Source organism: Sylvia atricapilla, chromosome 6, assembly GCF_009819655.1.
Source record: "Sylvia atricapilla isolate bSylAtr1 chromosome 6, bSylAtr1.pri, whole genome shotgun sequence".
Taxonomy (NCBI): Eukaryota; Metazoa; Chordata; class Aves; order Passeriformes; family Sylviidae; genus Sylvia; species Sylvia atricapilla.
This window is the reverse complement of record NC_089145.1, coordinates 7,667,358-7,686,598: the sequence shown is the minus strand read 5'-3', so window position 1 is coordinate 7,686,598 and position 19,241 is coordinate 7,667,358. Positions and strand designations below refer to the sequence as shown.

The 19,241-nt window shown below is 39.9% G+C and overlaps 1 protein-coding gene across 1 annotated transcript in view; it reads right to left on the bottom strand.

Moving 5' to 3' along the window:
* Positions 1-17,983, bottom strand: part of PPFIBP2 (PPFIA binding protein 2) — a 90,475-nt gene extending 72,492 nt beyond the window's left edge. Inside the window, exons 1-3 of the mRNA XM_066320556.1 lie at positions 17,885-17,983; positions 3,026-3,115; positions 1,676-1,770 (exon numbers count right to left, since the gene is read on the bottom strand). Of these exons, the coding sequence (XP_066176653.1) occupies positions 1,676-1,742 (67 nt within the window). The 5' untranslated portion in view covers positions 1,743-1,770; positions 3,026-3,115; positions 17,885-17,983. The remainder of the gene's footprint in view (positions 1-1,675; positions 1,771-3,025; positions 3,116-17,884) is intronic.
* Positions 17,984-19,241: the final 1,258 nt, after the last annotated feature.

Genomic DNA, 19,241 nt, shown 5'->3' with positions numbered 1-19,241 from the left:
CTAGGACTCACCTGACAACTGATAGCTCCTAAATTAAAAAAAAAAAAAAACGAACAAAAAACCACCAAAAAACACCAAAAAAACCCTAATCTGAAAATCAATTTAAATAAAGAGACTTTTTTTATTCTCTTGCTTTTTCTGAAGAGTGGAACCATCAGTGCATCCACCCCAATGTGTGCAGAGCTGTGTATAAATCACCACAGAAGAGAGAACAACGAGTTCCATTTGTGTGCAGGTGATTTCTGAGCACAGGTTCCATAGCATACCAAAGCTTGCAGTGGCTAAAAAGCATCATGGTGTCCTAGCTTATGAATTATGGTTTGGGACTTGCCTTTCTTATTCTCTCCTTATACGTCCGAGGGAAGTTCAATGTTTCCCTCTGTATGTGTTCCGTTAAGTGTGAAAAAATAAAATCCCAGTAACCTACATTGATTAAAATCTTGTTAGAATAAGGTTTTGCATTCAGCACAAGGAAATATATGCATGATTTTTCCTATTTGCCTAGAATTTTTTTTCCATCAGTGTGAGAAGTCATTTCAGTTATATCTAGCCCATATTCATGTTTACAATTCTGGGTATCTCAGTAGGCTGTTAAAGCTTGCACATTTAGAATAAAGTGAAGACTCATATGAGGATGCAAAAAACAGACAACCCAAACCCTAGTGACTGTTTAAGCTAAAAATCCTGGATAATGATCTAGCCTGATGATGACATTTAAAGCCCCCTATCAAGTCTCTAGACAAAAAGCTCTCCTAGAAGATCAGGAAGATGATCAAGGAGCAGCACGACTGCAGCAATAAGAGGCTGATGTCATTGTCTTCATCACCAGGGAAGAAGGCTCAGCTTGGGTGTCACTATTTAGATTTATAAAGCTTTAGTGAATTCTCTCCCGTTGTGCACAAGTGAGATCATGCCCTACCCTGACACTCCTGTAAGGAGCTCCTACTGCACAGCGTGTGAGCACAAACCCCAAGGCTACCCAGGCCTAACCACAGAATTTAACTTCTCTCTAGAATACCATAGTGGTGAGAAAGAATCTGCTAATTGCCTTGCCATGAGAGCACCAAAAGACAGCAAATTCTTCTTGGATCGTGTGTCTTTCTAGTGGACAGCTCTGTAAAATCAACTCACAGCTCCACTTCTGGATATAAAATTTGACAAAAAGATAGGCCATGATGATAGTTAATAGGCCAGCTGTTTGAAATAAACACATCACAAGTAAAAAAATTATGTATATTTTAATGTATATGTTACATTACAATGATACACATGTTTATGTATCTATATGTGCAGGTGTTTGATGCAGTTATATATTATCCAGCTAGCCAGAAGACTTGGTGAGAACTTTTTTTGAAGACCTATTGAAATAAAAAAACTAATATATGAAATATAGAATGTTACCACATGGCTGAGGATGCGTTTAAGTTACTACAGAGCATTAAAGCAAAGTAAATCTCTCTTACTTCAATATTCACCTGTCTAAGGGGAAATTGTAGGGTTTACTTTACTTCCTTTATTTTACTTTCAGTTTTCTCCACACAGCTATTGAACCAGAGTGTTAATAGCAAAATCTGCATGTCAGAGACCTTGATAAACTGAGAATAATTATTAAAAAGTAAACCAGACATAGTTAAATCTCAAGATAGTATGGTGTAAAAATAAAGCATTGTTGTACCTGCAATGATGTCATCCATTTGCTCCAAAGCTGCTTCCAGCATATGACTGGCATCAGAAGCCATCATCTGGGATTTCTTCAGATCTTTATTCCCACTATTGAAATAAAACATATACATTACACTAAATAGCCTGATGGCAAAGTATATTTCACTGTCATGCTATACATTAGGCTACACAAACAAAATCCAAGCCACAGGTTAGTAATGCAGCTTAGTCAGACAAAAATACAGCCTAGCAATAAGAAAACTAACAAAACTGTTCTATTCTTGATAGATTACTTGAGAGTTCTTTTTAACAGATTTTACTAAATCAAATACAAATAGAAAGCCCAAAGACTTTCAAATACTGGCAGCGTGAGTTTCTCCCACTCCTCATCCTTAACAATGGTTTCCTAGATTCAAACTTCATTGCATTTCAGTCTTTGCCCCTGTGGGCAAAAAAGACTGACTTCCATTCAATGAAGGAATGAAGACATGGGGCAGAACATGTCTAGACTACAAGCAGAAATCTGTAGGAGCTCTACTTTCTGATTTTTGCCTTAAGAGTAAAGAAAATTCTGAAATAGGTTTTACTCCTCCTGTCTATATCCCCATTCGATCTTTTCACCAGCTCTTTCATGACACTGAAAAGCCAGTTCTTTCTGTTCAGATGACCAAAATGTCCCAGGTATGAGTTATCTGAAGTTACTACTGCTGCTTTAAGACTGGATTAAATACATTCACGTTGCCATCTGATATTAGGGATAACAAAACCAAAGAAAAATCTTCCGGAATGAGTCTCTGCTTGTGAGTTGGTGTTGCTGGACTCAAAGTCAAACAGCAGCCGCTGTTGCCAGCAGATGACATTTCAATGGGGAGAAGAATTTATGCAGTCCATTTCACTGCCAGTGAAAACCCCCCTCTGGAATAAGGTCCTTTTGCACATCACTTCATCACTGAAGCACGAGAAAAGTGCCCACACAGTGAGGAAACAGGGATGGCTCCTGTGCCTGTGATTCACAGGGCTCTAACACACAGCTCAGAGCACTCACACAGCCCACAAAGGGTCATAGTACTTTGATTTCTCTTCCATGAAGGCTGCAATTCAGTGTCTTGGCATTCAATCTTGTTTTACAGTGAGTTGCAAGAGCTGTGCTTTAAAATGGTTCGATTTTAACAGCTCTCAAAAAAGACACCTGTCCAACAATGAACAGAGATATCCTTCAAATAACTCAGGCTGTGGATAAGTGTAAAGGTAACAGGCCTGTGTTTTCTTGTATTTCAGTGCTACTGAAATGCCACTATTATGTGTTTATCATGGGCTTAGTTGTGCTAAGAATTCAAGTAGCTTGAATTGAAATAAATATCACAGTGAAAATTTGTACCACCATCAAACCAAAATTATTTTCTTCTCTTGAAAACTAAGACTCCTGAGACATGATGGGCTTTTCTCCATGGTGCTGGTGAAATATACACAAAGACAGCTAATTTATTAAGAACCTCTGTGTTATCAGCATCGTATGTTGATTCCAGTTAATGCAGATAACCCCAGGATCTAAAGAGACCGATGCAGCAATGAGTCAGAAAGTGCAATGTTCTAATTTGAACTCTGCCATTTATAGCTTGTCACAGTGGGTAAGCCACAATTTAACTTCAGATCACATTGATCTGAAGAGCAGTGTGAGAATGCCTCATCTTTAGTGGTACCCAAGGCTAAGATTAATGCAAATGAATGGGTGGTTTTGGTCCTTTGGTTTTTGTCAAAATAATCATTTAAGTACGAGCAAAGCTAAATTTAACCAAAGTATGTGTCACCCAAGCATTTCATTTAATGGCACTGGAAATAAACTGTGTCCAGAATAATCTGGAAAGTCATTAAGTCAGCTGATGCAAAGTTAAAATTGCTTCCTTTCACATGTGAACTTTCCAGACACTCTCCCTGATCCTGCTGCCTCCATTTGTTGGTTTTTGGGAGACTTCCATCTTCTGTTGTCACATCACAGGCCAGCAAAAACCTCCCAGCTGCAATGATCCTCCTTCCTTGCAGAATCTCCTCTAGTTCAAAGCAGCCATACCACGGGGAATAATCACCTCAGTGACAGGAAATCCACCTACAGTAAACAGGTGCCAGAGGGGCACCAAGGCTTCCTGGTGCCACCAGCCACTCCCCCAGGAATGCACGGCCACCAGCTGGGCTGGGAAATCAGGGCAGCAGATTCCTGGCTCAGAGTTAGAAGGCTGAAAGAGTGAGAAAATGCTAAATACAGCATAGAGTTTCTATTGCTAGGTTGCAGTCCATGCTCTTTGTGAGGGAAGCTACTGCTCCGTGGGCTGGAGCAGCACACGGCTGTTCAAACAAGAAATGCAGGACTACGCTTCTTGTTAACATCTGATACAGCATTTCATCATTTGTAGTGACAAAGGGACAGAAAGCACCCATACACTGCATTATAAACTTGTAAATTTACTTATGGAAAAACCTCCCATCAAAGCCTTGGTAAGACCCAGAAAGTTTTGCTGAAAAACTCCACCTGAAGTATATCTTCTACCTCCTCTCTGAGTCCACAGTCAGCCTATTTTCTCACCTGTACCCACAGTGCATTTGCTGCTTAACTGCCTTAAGTTATAGCAAAACCTGCTGATCATCAACGATTTATTAATAAAAACAATGTTCTTTGCTCTGGAGAGATAATGTAATATTACTTGCTTGACATCTTTTTCTAGACAGACCTGTTGTGTGTGCTCCAGGCAAGTCTCACTTTCCCAGACACTCCCTTCTTACATTTTGGCTGTTCTAAGCAGTGTTATGAAAAGAGCTCGTCAGATCTCCTGGGCTTTTAGCTACATTTCCGATCTAATTCTATAGAAACATCTTCAACTGCGGATTCTCTTTACAATATTATTAAATAACAAGACACTTGTAAAAGTCCCTCAAACAAGATCCATCTATTTGCTGCTATTTTAATTACAAATCTTTTTTACAGTTTTTATTCCTGAATGACATCAACAGATGTAGAACTCCATGAGTTATTTACATAAATATATACATATATTTTTTAAATAACAAGTTTTTTCAGCTTTGCTGAAGACTGAACAAAAACTGCCTCTCACATTACAGTACAAGCTTCAATATTAGCAAATTCTAACCTTCTGGATTTATTAGAATAATACACATGTCAGCAAAATACAAGAGCCAGGCTACTCACCTTTTCAGGTCTCTAGGAGGAAAAGAATTTACTTTTTTTTCCTGATCAGTAAAAATTCCTTGCTATTAATAGCCAAAGTTTTACTGTTAAACAGACATAAATCCAAATTATTATCATCCCTTCTAAGCCACACGCTCATACTAATTTAGAGCCCAGCCCACAGAGATACTGCAACCCTGTTTGTTATAATTGCCTAAGTAATGAGATCTTCCAGGAAGTGCAGACTAAAGCAAACTGGTCTGAATTCCTGAAATTTATTTTGCTAAGCTAGTTTTACACTATAAGTCCTAATCTGAGATTTGCATTTCAAATAAAATGAAAAATCTCTGGTAAAACTATGGTGCTCAGAGCCAATATCCCTTGCAAATTTCTTAACCTACATTCTCTATGTAAAACTACAACTTGCTGTGTCGAAAAGGAACATAATATTTAATAGACATATTCACTATGAGCAAGATGTTCTTCAGAATGATGAAAAGCCTTAATTAAATTTGAATCTCTCATGGCTGGCTTGAACCAGCAGCTACCCAGAGATAAGAATATGAACAATATGAATTTAGGCAACTCAGATGTTTTCCCAAGGTTACTCGTAATAATGAGGTTACCAACTATCAGTTACAAAGGGTGTGGGTTTTGACACAAACTCTAGAAATCCAGATCTTGTCTGTGGCCTAGGAATTCCTCTTATATTTAGCAGACACACGTAATAATTAACCACCACCACCTTTCTTTCCTAGGTTGAATAAATACATGTTTGTAAACTGTTTGAACACTCAGATTTGAGTATTACGTTGCTTTGTACTTAATGGCATAATGAAATATCAAGTGCCTTGGATAAGACTCAGAAGTCCTCCAAGTTTTCCTTCAGCTGCAAGATGACTCCTGCCCTGGAATGCAGAAATGTGCCCAACTTCCACTCTCTCTTTCCCATCTTTATTTTCCCCCAGCCACACTCTGTGTAGCGTCCAGACAGGAGCACAGCCACTGATTCATCCCTCCAGCTCATGGAACCAGCAGTTCCAAAAGTTATAAATTCATATTTGGATCCTGGCCTTTTAGAACCTGCTGTAACTCTCTAATTAAGATAACCCTTAGGCCTAACCATCAATCCAGGGAAAAGAATAATTTCTGATGGTCACTGCAATGACTGCCTAAAGAACGCTACTTATGCAGGATCCTCCAGGGCTACCCAGCCAGAAATCCTATTTATCTGACAGCTGAGAAAGCTGGGTTTGCTCAGCCCTGGGGAGAGAAGGCTTCAGGGAGACGTTCCAGCAGTTTTCAAGTGCCTAAAGGGGTTACCAGAGAGCTGGAGAGGGACTTGTCACAAGGGCAGTAGTGACTGAAGAAGGGGCAAGAGCCTTAAGCTGAAGGAAGGTAGGTTTCTATTCAATATCAGGAAGAAATTGTTCTCTGTGAGGGTGGTAAGGCCCTGGCACACATTGCCCAGAGAAGCTGTGGCTGCCCCATCCTTGGAATTGTCCAGTTCCAGGTTGGACTGGGCTCTGAGCAACCTGGAAGAGTGGAAGGTGTCTCTGCCCATGGCAGGAGGGGTGGAACCAGATGACTTCTGTGGTCCTTTCCTACCCAAACCATTCTGTGGTTCTAGCTTAAATTTCATTTATTTCTTAATGCACACTGTACTTGCTCTGTTTCCCCTTTATAGGCTTCACTGGAATAGGCAGAAAGGTAAAAAACCTCTTCTTTCATTGATTATCCGTTCTGTAATAAGTAAAGTCAGACCCCATTTCAGAGGGTTTTTAAGAATAACTAGAATAGGAACGAAAAAATCAAGTTTATTTTCAGCTGGGAAGTGTAAAGTGCCCACATGAAGGCAGAATGGGCAGCTCTAAAGAGAAATACAGATCAGACAAAAGCTGAACAAAGACCTGTAGCAAATTACTACATGTAGGTGGCAGAACTGCTAAAGTCTCTATTCAACCCGTTGCTGGGGGTCCTTATGAGGGAATCTCATTAAGTAAAACACAGTACCTTGGCACTGTAAAAGCACCATATTTGTGTGTTACTGACACAAGTCAGAGCAACAAGCAGAAAGCAATGCTGCTTTTAAACATAATATGCTAAATAATTTGATTTAAAATACTAAGGGAACAGAACATAGTTAAACTTATTGCATTATGAAGTGGCAAAGTCAAAGCCAAACATCTCTTCTCAAAATTAAACCCATTAAGTTTGCTAATGCAACTCTGAACTTCAGTTTCATGGAGGGAACAGAGGGTGAAGGAAAAAAGAAAGCGCCTTTAAAAAATGCTAGATCTGACTGATACTTGATGCTTTAAAACATGTATCACCTCATAGCAACTCCTCCACAGGCCTGCTGGATATTGAGTTACAGTTCCTACTGGTACCATAACCAAATTTCCTGACTCATGTTTGCACAAAGTCTCATCCTTACACATAAAAGCTGACGCTGACAGAATGGCATGTGCAAAGTGAGCTCCCTTCAGCTCCTCTCTGTAACACTTCCAGCAACTGCAGGAAGCCCTTGATTCCTCAATACTGCTTTAAACTTTGTCCATAGAAGCTTTAAAAGAAGTCCTTCATCATTTAATTTCATATTGTTATCGGATATATGAAGTTTTGAGTTATACACAGTATAAAGGAAAAATGTTATAGCTTCTCACTTCACAAATCTTAAAACCAGTACTGCATTAATTGGCACTGTATTAAGTCCAAAATGTCTATTTTAGTTCACTTTAGCATCTAACTAGTTCCAGCTGCTAACTAGTTATTTTTTTAAAAAAAGTGACACAATGAATAAATAGTTGGAATTTAAACTTCAGCTGAACAAAACACTACCTGATAAAATACATGAGAAGAAAGTTTCTGAGCCAAAATATGAACATTTCTGCTCTTAAAATAAACACATACAAAAGTCAGATTTGGTATTGCAGTTCACATTTAGTTCAGAGAGTGTTACCTCTAAGAAAATTTAGATCCTCAAAATCTCAACATTTAAAGTAAACTGTGGCATTTTTATTTTTCTTCCAACCTCACTGGCCTCAAGGTCAGAGCTATGAATTTTCTTCCATGAAGGTCAACATTTCAATGAGACCTTTGAAGTTACTTAAATCCAGCTCCAATGCCTGGGAAACTGCTCAGACCACACCTTCCCCCACCCCCCACGTCAGGAAAGTAAATTCATGCTCTGGTAAATTGAAAGGTGAGGAGTTATAGCACAAGTAAACACAGAATTCATGCACAAATTAACTCTGCCCTCGAGGAAAGCAGAGGACAAACCCTTGACAGAATGGAGAGAGATTAGGTAGACGTGATAAGCAAAATTTTCAAAGCTAGCCTCTGTAAAAGTCCTAAAAATTCAGATAAACTAAACAGTGCTAACACAGGGCCAGAAGATCTTACATCTCAAAGAAATGCATGGAGGTCCAATTTTCAAATGTTCTCCATTTCTTCAGTTCCTTGATGTACAAAGAGGGTCACTGTAAAAATCAGCTGCCTTGCCAACAAAGACCAAACCCTCCTCAGAGCATGTAGAGCCCACACAGCCCTTGGAGCACTATGGGAACCATTCAAGAGTACTTCTGGTCTTTAGAAAAACGCTGCAAAAGAATCACAGGTGAAGGTGTGACCATTTCCATGCAGACTAAAAGCCATGGACCATTACAGAAACAACTCACTTCAAAAGTTTAGAAAAGTGGAGGGTATTAAATGCTCCTTAACGTGGGCAGACACTGGAAGAGGTGAGGGTCAGTGAAGGAATTGGCACCAGTGGATGCTGAGGCACCCAAGATGTGTTTTTCTGCAGCAGAACCCCAGAACAAAAGGCAGGGTTGATGACCTAGAAAATGGATTTCCTGCAATCCAAAGAGAAAATTCTTATCCACAAGATATCTAGAGGTGAAAAACTTGAGGTCTGGGCTAGGCTGCACAGAGAAACAGTTCAACATAGTTTTGTAATAATAAATATTGATAAGAAATATTCTTCTTTATTGTGTCTATCTACTCTTCGGCTACTCTGATTACAAAGCTCTGTCCTGAATGTCCCTCAGCTTTACAAATGTGACAGGAAGGCTCTTGGGAAGTCTAAACTCAGCTTTAGGTGTAAAGGCTAAAAATGTACACTAAAAAGTCAACTTTTTGACTTGACAAAATTCATTTTCATATGAGTATTTTTCCCTCTTTGAAACATTCTGTACAGCAATTTATAAATAACAGGAAACATCACCAGGCTGGTTTAATATTACCCAACCTGCATCTGTGGATACAAATATGCTGAATTCATTCTAACAGGAACTGACATTATCAAGCACTTCTGTATAAATTGAAGCTTCAGTAGCTATTTTGAGGAAAGTGTCTGTGGGAAACAAAGAAAAGAAAAACATATTTCTGCTAGAAACAGCAAATTCAACAAAATTGAATCCACTTGGAATAAAAGCCCTAAATTGGGAACAGCAAATGGATCACTATGAAAAGCACCATATCCCACATTACTCAGCATATCAACAAAAATATAAATTTTAACAGCTGTGCCAGTTTAAGGCCTGTGCTTATAAACAAAACACTCCTATACAGATTGCTGCCTGAAGATTATTGAAAATATCTTTGGAAAAAAAGTAATTTCCTCTTTCTCTGCCTCAAGTATAGGTATAATCGTTGCCCCCAAATAAGTTATTTCACCTGGTGTTCAAGAGACCAACCCACACACAGAGAAGAGCAGTACCAGTTGCTGTGTTGGCTTTGTTACTTTCTTCTTTATCTTGGGAATTCTGCCCAAAGTCCCTGTGGCCTGTAAATTCTGCATTCTTTGTGCCCACTATCAGTGGAACATCCTTCTCCCCAAGCTTTGTTAAGTCCCTCCTAAGTCTGAGATCATTGATCACGTCAAGCTCTAAACTTTAACAAGACAATTTGATGGACGAGTAATTCATCATTCCAACACCTGAACACCATAACCAAGAGACAAAAATTCTTCACAACGAGTAAAACCATGATTTAAAATGACATATTTTGTTGGCTTTGCTCTTCCATTATCCAGGATGTGGGACATCTTACTCCCTGCAGAACTGGCCAACACTAAGAATGTACCTGTATCAAACCCTGTGCCACAGCTGAATTTTAAATCCCAGCATCCTATCATAACTGCTCTCCATACTTAATGGAGTAACAAAATTTTCTAACTTTGGGAAAAAAGGTTCTCTATTCTAGAGATAGGGAATGCTGCAGGTCAGAAGAGTAACTGGTCATCCAAGAGCAACATTTAATGCTTTTAAGATTTACAGAGGTGAGAGAAACATGTAACATCCCCCAGCTGAAGAAACATTATTACAGGTGGCAAGAAGAATGCAACACCCTTTACCCTAGTTTTTCCAATGAATCCTAGAAGATAAGCGAATACCAAGATGCCTACAGACAGACTAGGCATGCACTGAAATCAGAAGCTGACTTTAAAAGGAGCATGGAGCAGCCCACAGTGAATGTCTGACAAATTGCACAGGCCTCCTCAATGACCTGTTTGATAGAGGAGCTGTATTTGCTCACAGAAACACATTTACCTAGGGAAGGCTCTTAAGGGATTCACCCCCCTGAAAACCCACTCAAGTGCTCAGCTCTTGTATTTCCCACTCATCTGTGTGCACAGGTACTGTTTTGACTATTTAAGATAATTAAAAAAAAAAAAAAAAAGTAACTGTATATCCAGTTTTGAATACCTGGGGAAAACATTTTATAGGCTTAAAAAGAGTTCTAAAGTACTCACTGTGCTGCTCCCACAAAGTGGATACTTCTGTGGCACAGGACAAAAAAGAGATCCTGAAATTCTCCTGTAATATATTGCACCTTTTAGTATCAACTATGAGAGGTGACTTCAGGTTCTTACCATCCCCAGAGCCCATCATGCAGTGTCTGCCAACCATTTCAAGGCATTTATTCCAAGTTCTGTACAAGTGTAAAATGAACACGTTTCCATTTCATCTTATCAAGGGTAAGCCAAATCAATGTAAATTTCTCCTTATACATTATATGAGGGACTAAGAAAGAGATAAGAAAAAGCAAAGTCTCAGTTCCATGCCTCAGGATGCCTTCTTGAATTTGCAGAACCCTGAAAGTATGTGACATTTCCAGATAGATACTGATTGTTCAGTAAAACTTACGAGTCTCTAAAGTTTCCATGTACCAATTCAGTCATTTTGGCTCACAGGTTTGCTAAGACACCTGATTCAGAAAGCTTTGGAAAGTTTTGCAAATCAGCTGAATGTAACAGCTGAACCTAGGAACAGACCTATTCATAAACTCAGTGCTCTTCTGGGTTTTATAAACACATTTACAGCTGAAGTTCAGGATGCTGTCAGCATAATCTGTCACTGGGGTATATTTGAAGGATGCCTTTTGTTCTCTGAATTCCCATTACTTTCAGGGCATGAAAAATCCACAAGTTAAGCCATTATAATGGACATACACAAGATTTCTCTAGATTCCTTTCCAGATAAGTATTTTGATAAGTATTTCACTACTTGAACCCAAACAATGACACAAAAGGATTTGCCAAAAAAATACAACCATAGCTAAAATGCTACTGCACATTATTTCTAGTCCCAAACTCTTTCATATGGTTGAAAGAAACAGAGGAATTGCAGATCCTAGAGTATAACTGTAGCCAAAACAATATTTTGTCATACATTTAATCAAATTTTACTGCCTCTAAAACAAATGCACTAGACACCTTTGTACTGGCATAACAGAAAAATTAAAACTAATTCTTACATTACTTTAGAGGGCCTGAATGTCATCACAGCAAGGCCAGAAGTCATAAAATGCACTGTCATAACCAGGAACGTCACCTGGGGGCATGCTGATTGTCAGGCCTTTACACAATCTGTCCTGCTCCAGAGTATTGCATGCTCAGGCCCAGAGCAGCTTTTTAGAACTATTTGAAAGTCCTACTACTCATATTTGGTCTGTGAATACACCTATGGAGTTTCCTGAGGTAATAACTTAATCATGTATTTTAGTGCTTGATAACAATGCCTTTATTCGACCACAAAATGAAATTATTTCAGGCTAATGACTTAGAAAGTCCTTTAATCCCTAACAGCCACCAACTGATTTGCCTGCATGAAAAGTTTCTCAGAAGTTTCTTGCATTTGGGGCCACTTGCATCAAAATCAAAATAAAATGCAGACATAAGACTGAAGTATTGAAATGACCATCTGTTGGATAACTTTATCTTTTGCTTCTATTTCAGGAGAGAAAAGGGAATCAATTCACTATCAGTGTCTTCAGTTTATTTAATTTTCCAGAAAATGGATCAAAGTCTGCTTCCATATTAGTAATTGTAGCATCTTTGGACTCTTTTATTAAATTTGCAAGGAAAATTTGATTTGCTATTAAGTAAGAGAGATTTAGTCCCTTTTGTTCCAGTTATTTTCAAACCTCCAAGTAGAAATATTCAAGACAGTTTCATTAATTCCAAAATAATATAGATCCTGTCCATTTCTACTTGAAAAGAAGACTACTGTCATATTGGCAAACACTGAAACAGAGTTCTGTCATGAAGAAATTGTTTCCCTCTGTTACTGTTTATTGATAAGGGGCAATTTTGCTTCAAGACTGTGCAGCAAACACATACATGTAACAGTTCTGTTTACTCATTAGTTAAGAAAAGCAAATAAAATACATTTAGAGTAAAATGATAATTATAAACATTCTGCCTAGCATGGCACTTTTATCATTCTCTACTAATTTGGAAGCTCTTCTTCTAAGTACCCAAATCTGGGTTTCCAAAGGAAGGAAGCAGCTGCTACTCCCATTTGCAATTAGTTGTGGATAATCAGAAGCTTTGATTAAATAAAAACTACAAATGGCTGATGAATCCCAGCTAAATTTCAGAGCATGGATTTCTTCTATAACAAATCACTTACTCTGTACACAAACTCCTCTCCCCATGCTAAAAAAAGTGAAAATCATTTTTCTAAAATCTGCCCATTGCCAGTTAAATGAGAACCAGCTGCACTTCACAATCTGCAGAGAAAACTGAAGTTGCTAACAAGTTTCCTAATTAAAATGGAGAAGGAAGTCAAGGCAAAACAGATTTGGAGCACAAGTCTTGGAATAATTTTCTGATCCTCAGCCTGATTTACAATTATTATGTAATGTTGCACACTCTGGGCATAGTATGGGTGAGCAACTATGGAGAGTTATTCAGTATTTTATACAACAGAGCAGCACTGTGCTCTGCAAAGCAGGCCAGAACAGACCTTCTTCTTGCACAAAAGCTTGTTAGAACAACTTTCTTCTAGTGGCAAAGGTTCTAATATGATTTTCTTTCTATACGTACAAACTCTGCCAGAGCAAACTGAAAATTGTACTTTGCAGTTTCAGGTAAAATTTCTACCTTGCATGCATTCAGCATACTAAATTGAAGAAAGTTTTAATTCAAGAAATATTTAACTAATCATTTATAATGCCTGTGACTGAAATTTTCAAGTTTAATATAATCTGTACTAGTACTAAAATATTTTGCACATATACTTTTATTTTCTGTACACTTTTATTTATGGAAGATGACTTCAAGAAAAGAAAATATTGACTTCACTAATTTGGCTTTTTTTTTTTTCTTCAGATGTAGTGAACACACTTTTTTAAGAGATTAACCTACTTTCCTAGGTGGTTTGTGCTGGTTTCCTGCCTATCCACATAAAACAGGTTATCTCTCCAAGGTCTCTGTTAGAGATTTTTATTTTTTCCTCTGGAGTGAAACATCAGAATTTTTCTGTTTGGGAGCTGACTGGATTATGTTCATTAGTTTATGACCATCCCAGAAACACACTCATAAATCCTACTGCAATGCTATTAGAATAAGATGTTCTGATTATACTTTATTAAAGCAGATGCTACCATCTGCACTGCAGAGGAATAAAAATATGATTCACTACATTCAAATAACAAGACAAGGTAAGTATCTTCCCCTGTCCAAATAAGACTTCTGAAATAAAGTTTAGGTTGAAAATAGTGCAAATTGGAAATAAAATCACTTTTTTTTCTTTCATATGAGCAGTAACACACAGGAGAAAGGAGCCAACCCCAGCTAAGTCACTGCTGAATGCAGAGACCAACCAGACTTGTTTTCAGGAGAGGATAAGGTAAGGACTTCCCATACTGTAAGTGCTGGAAATTCAGATTAGAATGCAACAGCTTAGATTTATCTTTACTAATTACTTTAATTGGCACACAATCTGTTGATCTTAAAGAGTATGAAGACCTAAGCAGCAGGTGAATCATTCTCTAAGAATGATATATACACTTTATGTTGCTCTAATGAAAACAACACTCCCAGTCGGCTTTGGATAGGCAAGACTTGTAACAGAGGCATCCTTTGGACCCGTCTTTTTCTTGACTTTGAGCATTCAGTCTGATCTCACCCCTCCAAACTAATGCAAAATTTTGTTGGAAGGAGAATCAGCTGATCTGTTCTCTCCAAAGCCACATCTGCTTCAGGAAACCACCATCAATTCAATTTACCACCACTTCCCTGAGTGATATGCCAAAGGCTTCCCCCATACAATCACCAGCTCATACTTGTAGCTCTTTGGAAGTCAGATTCATTGTTTACCATTCCTTGAATGGCACAAACTGTCTGGTCACATAAGGTTTCTTATCTTTACCCCTCTATAAAGTGCCCTATTTTAGTCTATAGTCAATCCTCAAGTTTTATCCTCAGTTATTTCAGATTTAATCTGGAAAATCTGACTAAATAGAGAAACACTGAATATATTTTATGTATCACATACACAAAGTTGAGAAAACCACTAATGGTTCCCCATTTGTTTGTTGATGACCTGACAGAGAAATAATGCCCTGTCTTAGGCATTTGAAGATACCAAACTTTCCTTTTTGATCAGTATGAAAATATACAGCTCTTTCCCCTTAGCAGGTTTCAGTCACAGGGTTTGCAGAAATACTAGTGAACCACACAATAGTCATAAAATCTTGTTTTACAGGTTATCAAATTAGAGTTTAAAATCCAGGTTGTGCTTAAAGTCCTCTAAACCACTACACTGGAACTTGGCAGATGCACATTATAAACACAAATTGACCTAGACTGGCAACAGTGCCATCAGAATTTACTTCCTATGTTTGTTTCAGAAAGAAATTATCCTTGTAATTTAACTGCTTTGTTATCTGCACCAATGAATTGCCAGATAAAAGTGCTATTGAGAAATGGTTTAATAGCAAATAAGCATGTGAAGATGGAAACAAAAGAGGTAATTTTAATGTTACAAGGTCAGAGAGACTTCAAATAAAAACGTCACACTAAAACATACAGGCAGAAGCATCTAGCTACAAGAAAAAAAAGCACCTTTGTTTTGTTGCTTAATGTGCATCTATATAAAAGAAGAACTAAAATGTTGTAAAGGTGTAACAGGAAGAAATTCAACCTGCCACAGGTTACCAAAGACATCACCTCAGAGCTGCTGCTTACACAGAGTTAAAGAACAGACTGAGCAAATATGGGACTCAGTTTCTTCAGCTCCAAAGCAACAGGTGAGTGGACAGAACTGAGCAGACAAAAGAAAGCTGGAGAAGATTTAAAGAACTTTATTTACTGCTCAAACTTTTCAATTCTCAGGGAATTGAATGAAGCGAAGTTATTTCATACACATCTACAGAACTCTGGTAACTGATTTAGTGTCCCTCCACTACTGCTCAGCCCTCTTCAGTAACTTATGAGATTTTCAAGGTTATACCTAAAGAAGTTGAAAGGATGTCTGGGGATGAGGGGGCAAACAGGAATGATAAATATCTCCAGAGACTGGAATGATGCAATTTCACTGATAGAAAAGTGACTTCTGTTCTAATCTATTGTCCTAAATAATGTCATCTTCTGCTGCAGTGCTATTTCCACACCGTGGGGTATTTCTGGAAAACAGAAAAGCCTGTCTTTGTACAGCATGTTCAATGGCTTTGCACCTATACTGAGTGATCATTACCATAAAACACATTTCCTTATTCATCACACTAGAGACTTCTAAAGCAAGGAGGAGGTTTCATCCTATTGCTGTAAATGTCTTTTCTGGGGAAGGGAGCAGGAGGAAGGTGGATTTTTTGCTAATAAGCAGAGCCCCATTGAGGCTTTGCTTTACCTGTGTGAGCACAGTCCTTTGCTAATCTTACCAGACCAAGGCTGCCTGAGCTCAAACAAATCCTTAGCTGTAGGGAAAATGAACTGAGTCTCTGGTCTGCCTCTGAGTAGCCTAATAAGAGTGAAAGCAGTGTCTGGGGATGAGCACCTTGTAGGGTTTTGCGGGAGTTTGTTTTGAAGAGAGACCAGAAAGAGGCAAACAGGAAACAAGTTAGGTAAATGAAGGCTGGAAACAGAGCTGCACATGCAATAACAAAGAGGTGGCTCACTGTCTCTTGTTCTGTTTCATTTTCTCATCTTCTGCACTCACAGGACATTGTCCCTCTGCCTTTCCTGCCTTTTTGTCAATACTATCAGCATGTTGAGGGAAGGCGATTATTGAGATGTCCTCTCTGCTCTTGTCCATCTGTTCTCTTCCCATCCTCCATTCAATCTCTGCCACATGGAGTCACATTTTGCTGCCTTAGAGCCTGCGTGGTCTGTCTGGAGAACCCCCGACTCAGAGCAACAAGTATGACAGGAAAATGGGAGAATGGATTCAAGAACCCAGAAAGCACTTCTGTGGTCTGTGCCTGAACCAAAACATTCTCCTTTGTCTACACACACCCCCACCCACCCTGATCACTTTTCCACACTGATGGTACCACATGAAGAAAAATGAAGTGACATCAGATACAGGATGAGTGAAGGGAAGATAGCTCTTATTATCTCATCTTTACCTATCCCTTCCCTATCTCCTTCCCATCTTCCCTGCTCACTCTCATGTGGCTGGAATGAAATCAGGATGGTAGCAGCAGTGTCCTCTGCTACCATCCCTCTAATTCCTGTCCTTCCTGGGATGGGAGATGACAGCAGCCAGGAAACCTGCAATCAGGGAACAATGCTCCCAGCCCAATTCCGACCAGGTTTTTTTCCAACTCAATTCCAGGTCGTACAGATCAAGCAGTTTCTGCCCCCTCCCTTTAATTTGGGCTTTCCACAGGGCAGAGTCCCAGATGTGCAACTGATAAGTTGCTGTAGGTTTTATCAGGACACTTGATTACTACCTGGCTTAAGTAAATAAGGCATTTAAGTTTTCAAAAGTGATGCTAACATTAGTTCAAAAGAGTTATAGACAAGTCATGTGTCTCTACAACAGAAAAAAAACTTCAGCAATCAGTGGTGAGACCAGTCGTGAGTTATCCCTCAGCTTGTCACTGAGGACTTGAAATTATTGCAAATATAATACATTTTATTATGATTACATATTATTTTTTTCTCATATTCTGGTACCAAGCTATACCTGTCCTTAAGACAAAGCTAAGTCTCTTTTGAGTTCTCCCTCTGCTTTAACTTACACTGGGTTTCCTTCATATTCAAGAGGCCTTTACAGTTGTTCTCAACTGGAATCATGAGCATGTGGCTGGAAACCCATATCATTTTAAAAACAACAACCCATATTTACTTATGTTTGTCCCAGACTGACTTTTCACTTTCCTGGTATACCGAGTTCTACTCCAAGTACTTCTCCATTATCAAGATAAAGAGAAGCATAAAGATTCATTGGTTTTAAACAAGTTCATACAGGGATGCAAGTAAAAATCAGGAACAGAGGCAAAGTCCATAAATAAACATGGAATGCTGCAATTCTGCTTCACTTGCTCTCCCACCTGCTCTTTCCACATTTCCATACGAGTTTCAGAATTAAGTCCTTCATGCACTTGCTCACATATTCCTTTTTTTTTAAAAAAAAAAAACATCACAACCCCAGAAAAGTACCCCTCAGCGATTCCCCTTCCTTCAACCTTAAAATTAAAACCATGAAATTGCAAAGGGCCTTTTTGGCTGTGGAAATAAAAAGTTTAGTACATACAAAAGCACACTCCACACTGCACCCATGGACCGTCAGACCCACAGCTGCTGACCTGCCAAACTGCTACTCAGCATCCTCTTCTGCCCCATGCAAAGCTGAGCAAAGGACGACACACGAAAGAGAGTGGTTCCTTATCCTTCTCGCAAATACTAGGAGGTATTTTTGTCACAGCAGCGCGACACCGTGAGTGCTAGCCCATGGGACTGGGGAACCACTTGACATCTCCTCATGCCCTTACCTCCCTTATCTCTGCACCGCTCCAACAGCCAGCTTCATCTTCCAGCCGCATTTTTTTTTTTTTTCCCTTTCTTTTTTTCTTCCTTCTCAACACCCGTTAAACAATCCCCTTTCCAGCACTGTGAGACCCTACATACCGCCTTTTCATAGTTAATTGCCAAAGCCTGGGGAGGGGAGGAAGGGGTGGGCTCCCACCTCACAGAGCTCGGCTACAGCTGGGTGTCATTACCGCCAGCGCCTACTGAACCCCCTACGTCAATAAAGCGCTTTATTTACCGACCTGCCAGTCGAACTCGAGTTTGGGAGCTTTGCTCGCCGCGAGAATAAACATTTACCTTACAGCGCCTATTTAAAAAGCCCTGCTGCCGGCGGGATGGAGCGGCGAGAAGCAACAGGCGCTGCCACAGCCTCAGCGCCGGGAGCGGCCCCGCTGGTACACCCCCGACCCGCCGAGCCCTCGCTGACCTGATCCCGATCCTCCTGATCCTGATCCTCCTCCTGACCGTGCCGGCCGTGCCTCCGCAGAGCCGGGATACCCGGGACAGCCGGGACTGCGCTCCGCCGCCTCCCGCACCGAGGGCTCGGGCGGCTGCAGCCGGACGTTCCCACGCAGCCCGGTCCCGATCCCGATCCCGGTCCCCGCTGGCGATGCCAGCCCCGGCCCGACCCCGGCTCGGCCGCGCTCGGGGCCGCCCCCAGATGACGGCGCCCGGCGCTCCGGCCCCCCCGCGCGGGCAGGTGCTCCAGGGAATTCCTGCGCTCAGGGAATTCTCCGCGCAGCGTTTCCCCTCCTCGCTATTGCTGGAATCAAAACTGTGTCGTTTCAAGAAGTGTTACCACGCGGTGGGATTTTTTTTTTTTTTTTGGTTGGTTTTGGTTTCTTGGGATTTTTTTTGGTGTGTTTTCCTACAGCCCGGAGGGTTTTCCAGGTTAACACAGACATCATGGTATTCACTGAGAAAAACGCTAACTGCTCCAAAGATTTCAAAATCAGGCGTTTCTCCACTTACAGCGCTTCTTACCTACTTTAATTCTCTTAGTAAAATACCAGCGTAGGTCGTTTATCTTGTTATAACTATTTCATATCACCCCCTGTTGACTCCTGCTTAAAAATCAGCTTCTAGTGCTCTGATGACTGAAAAGAATCCCCGGTGCAGTAAGACTGCAAGTAC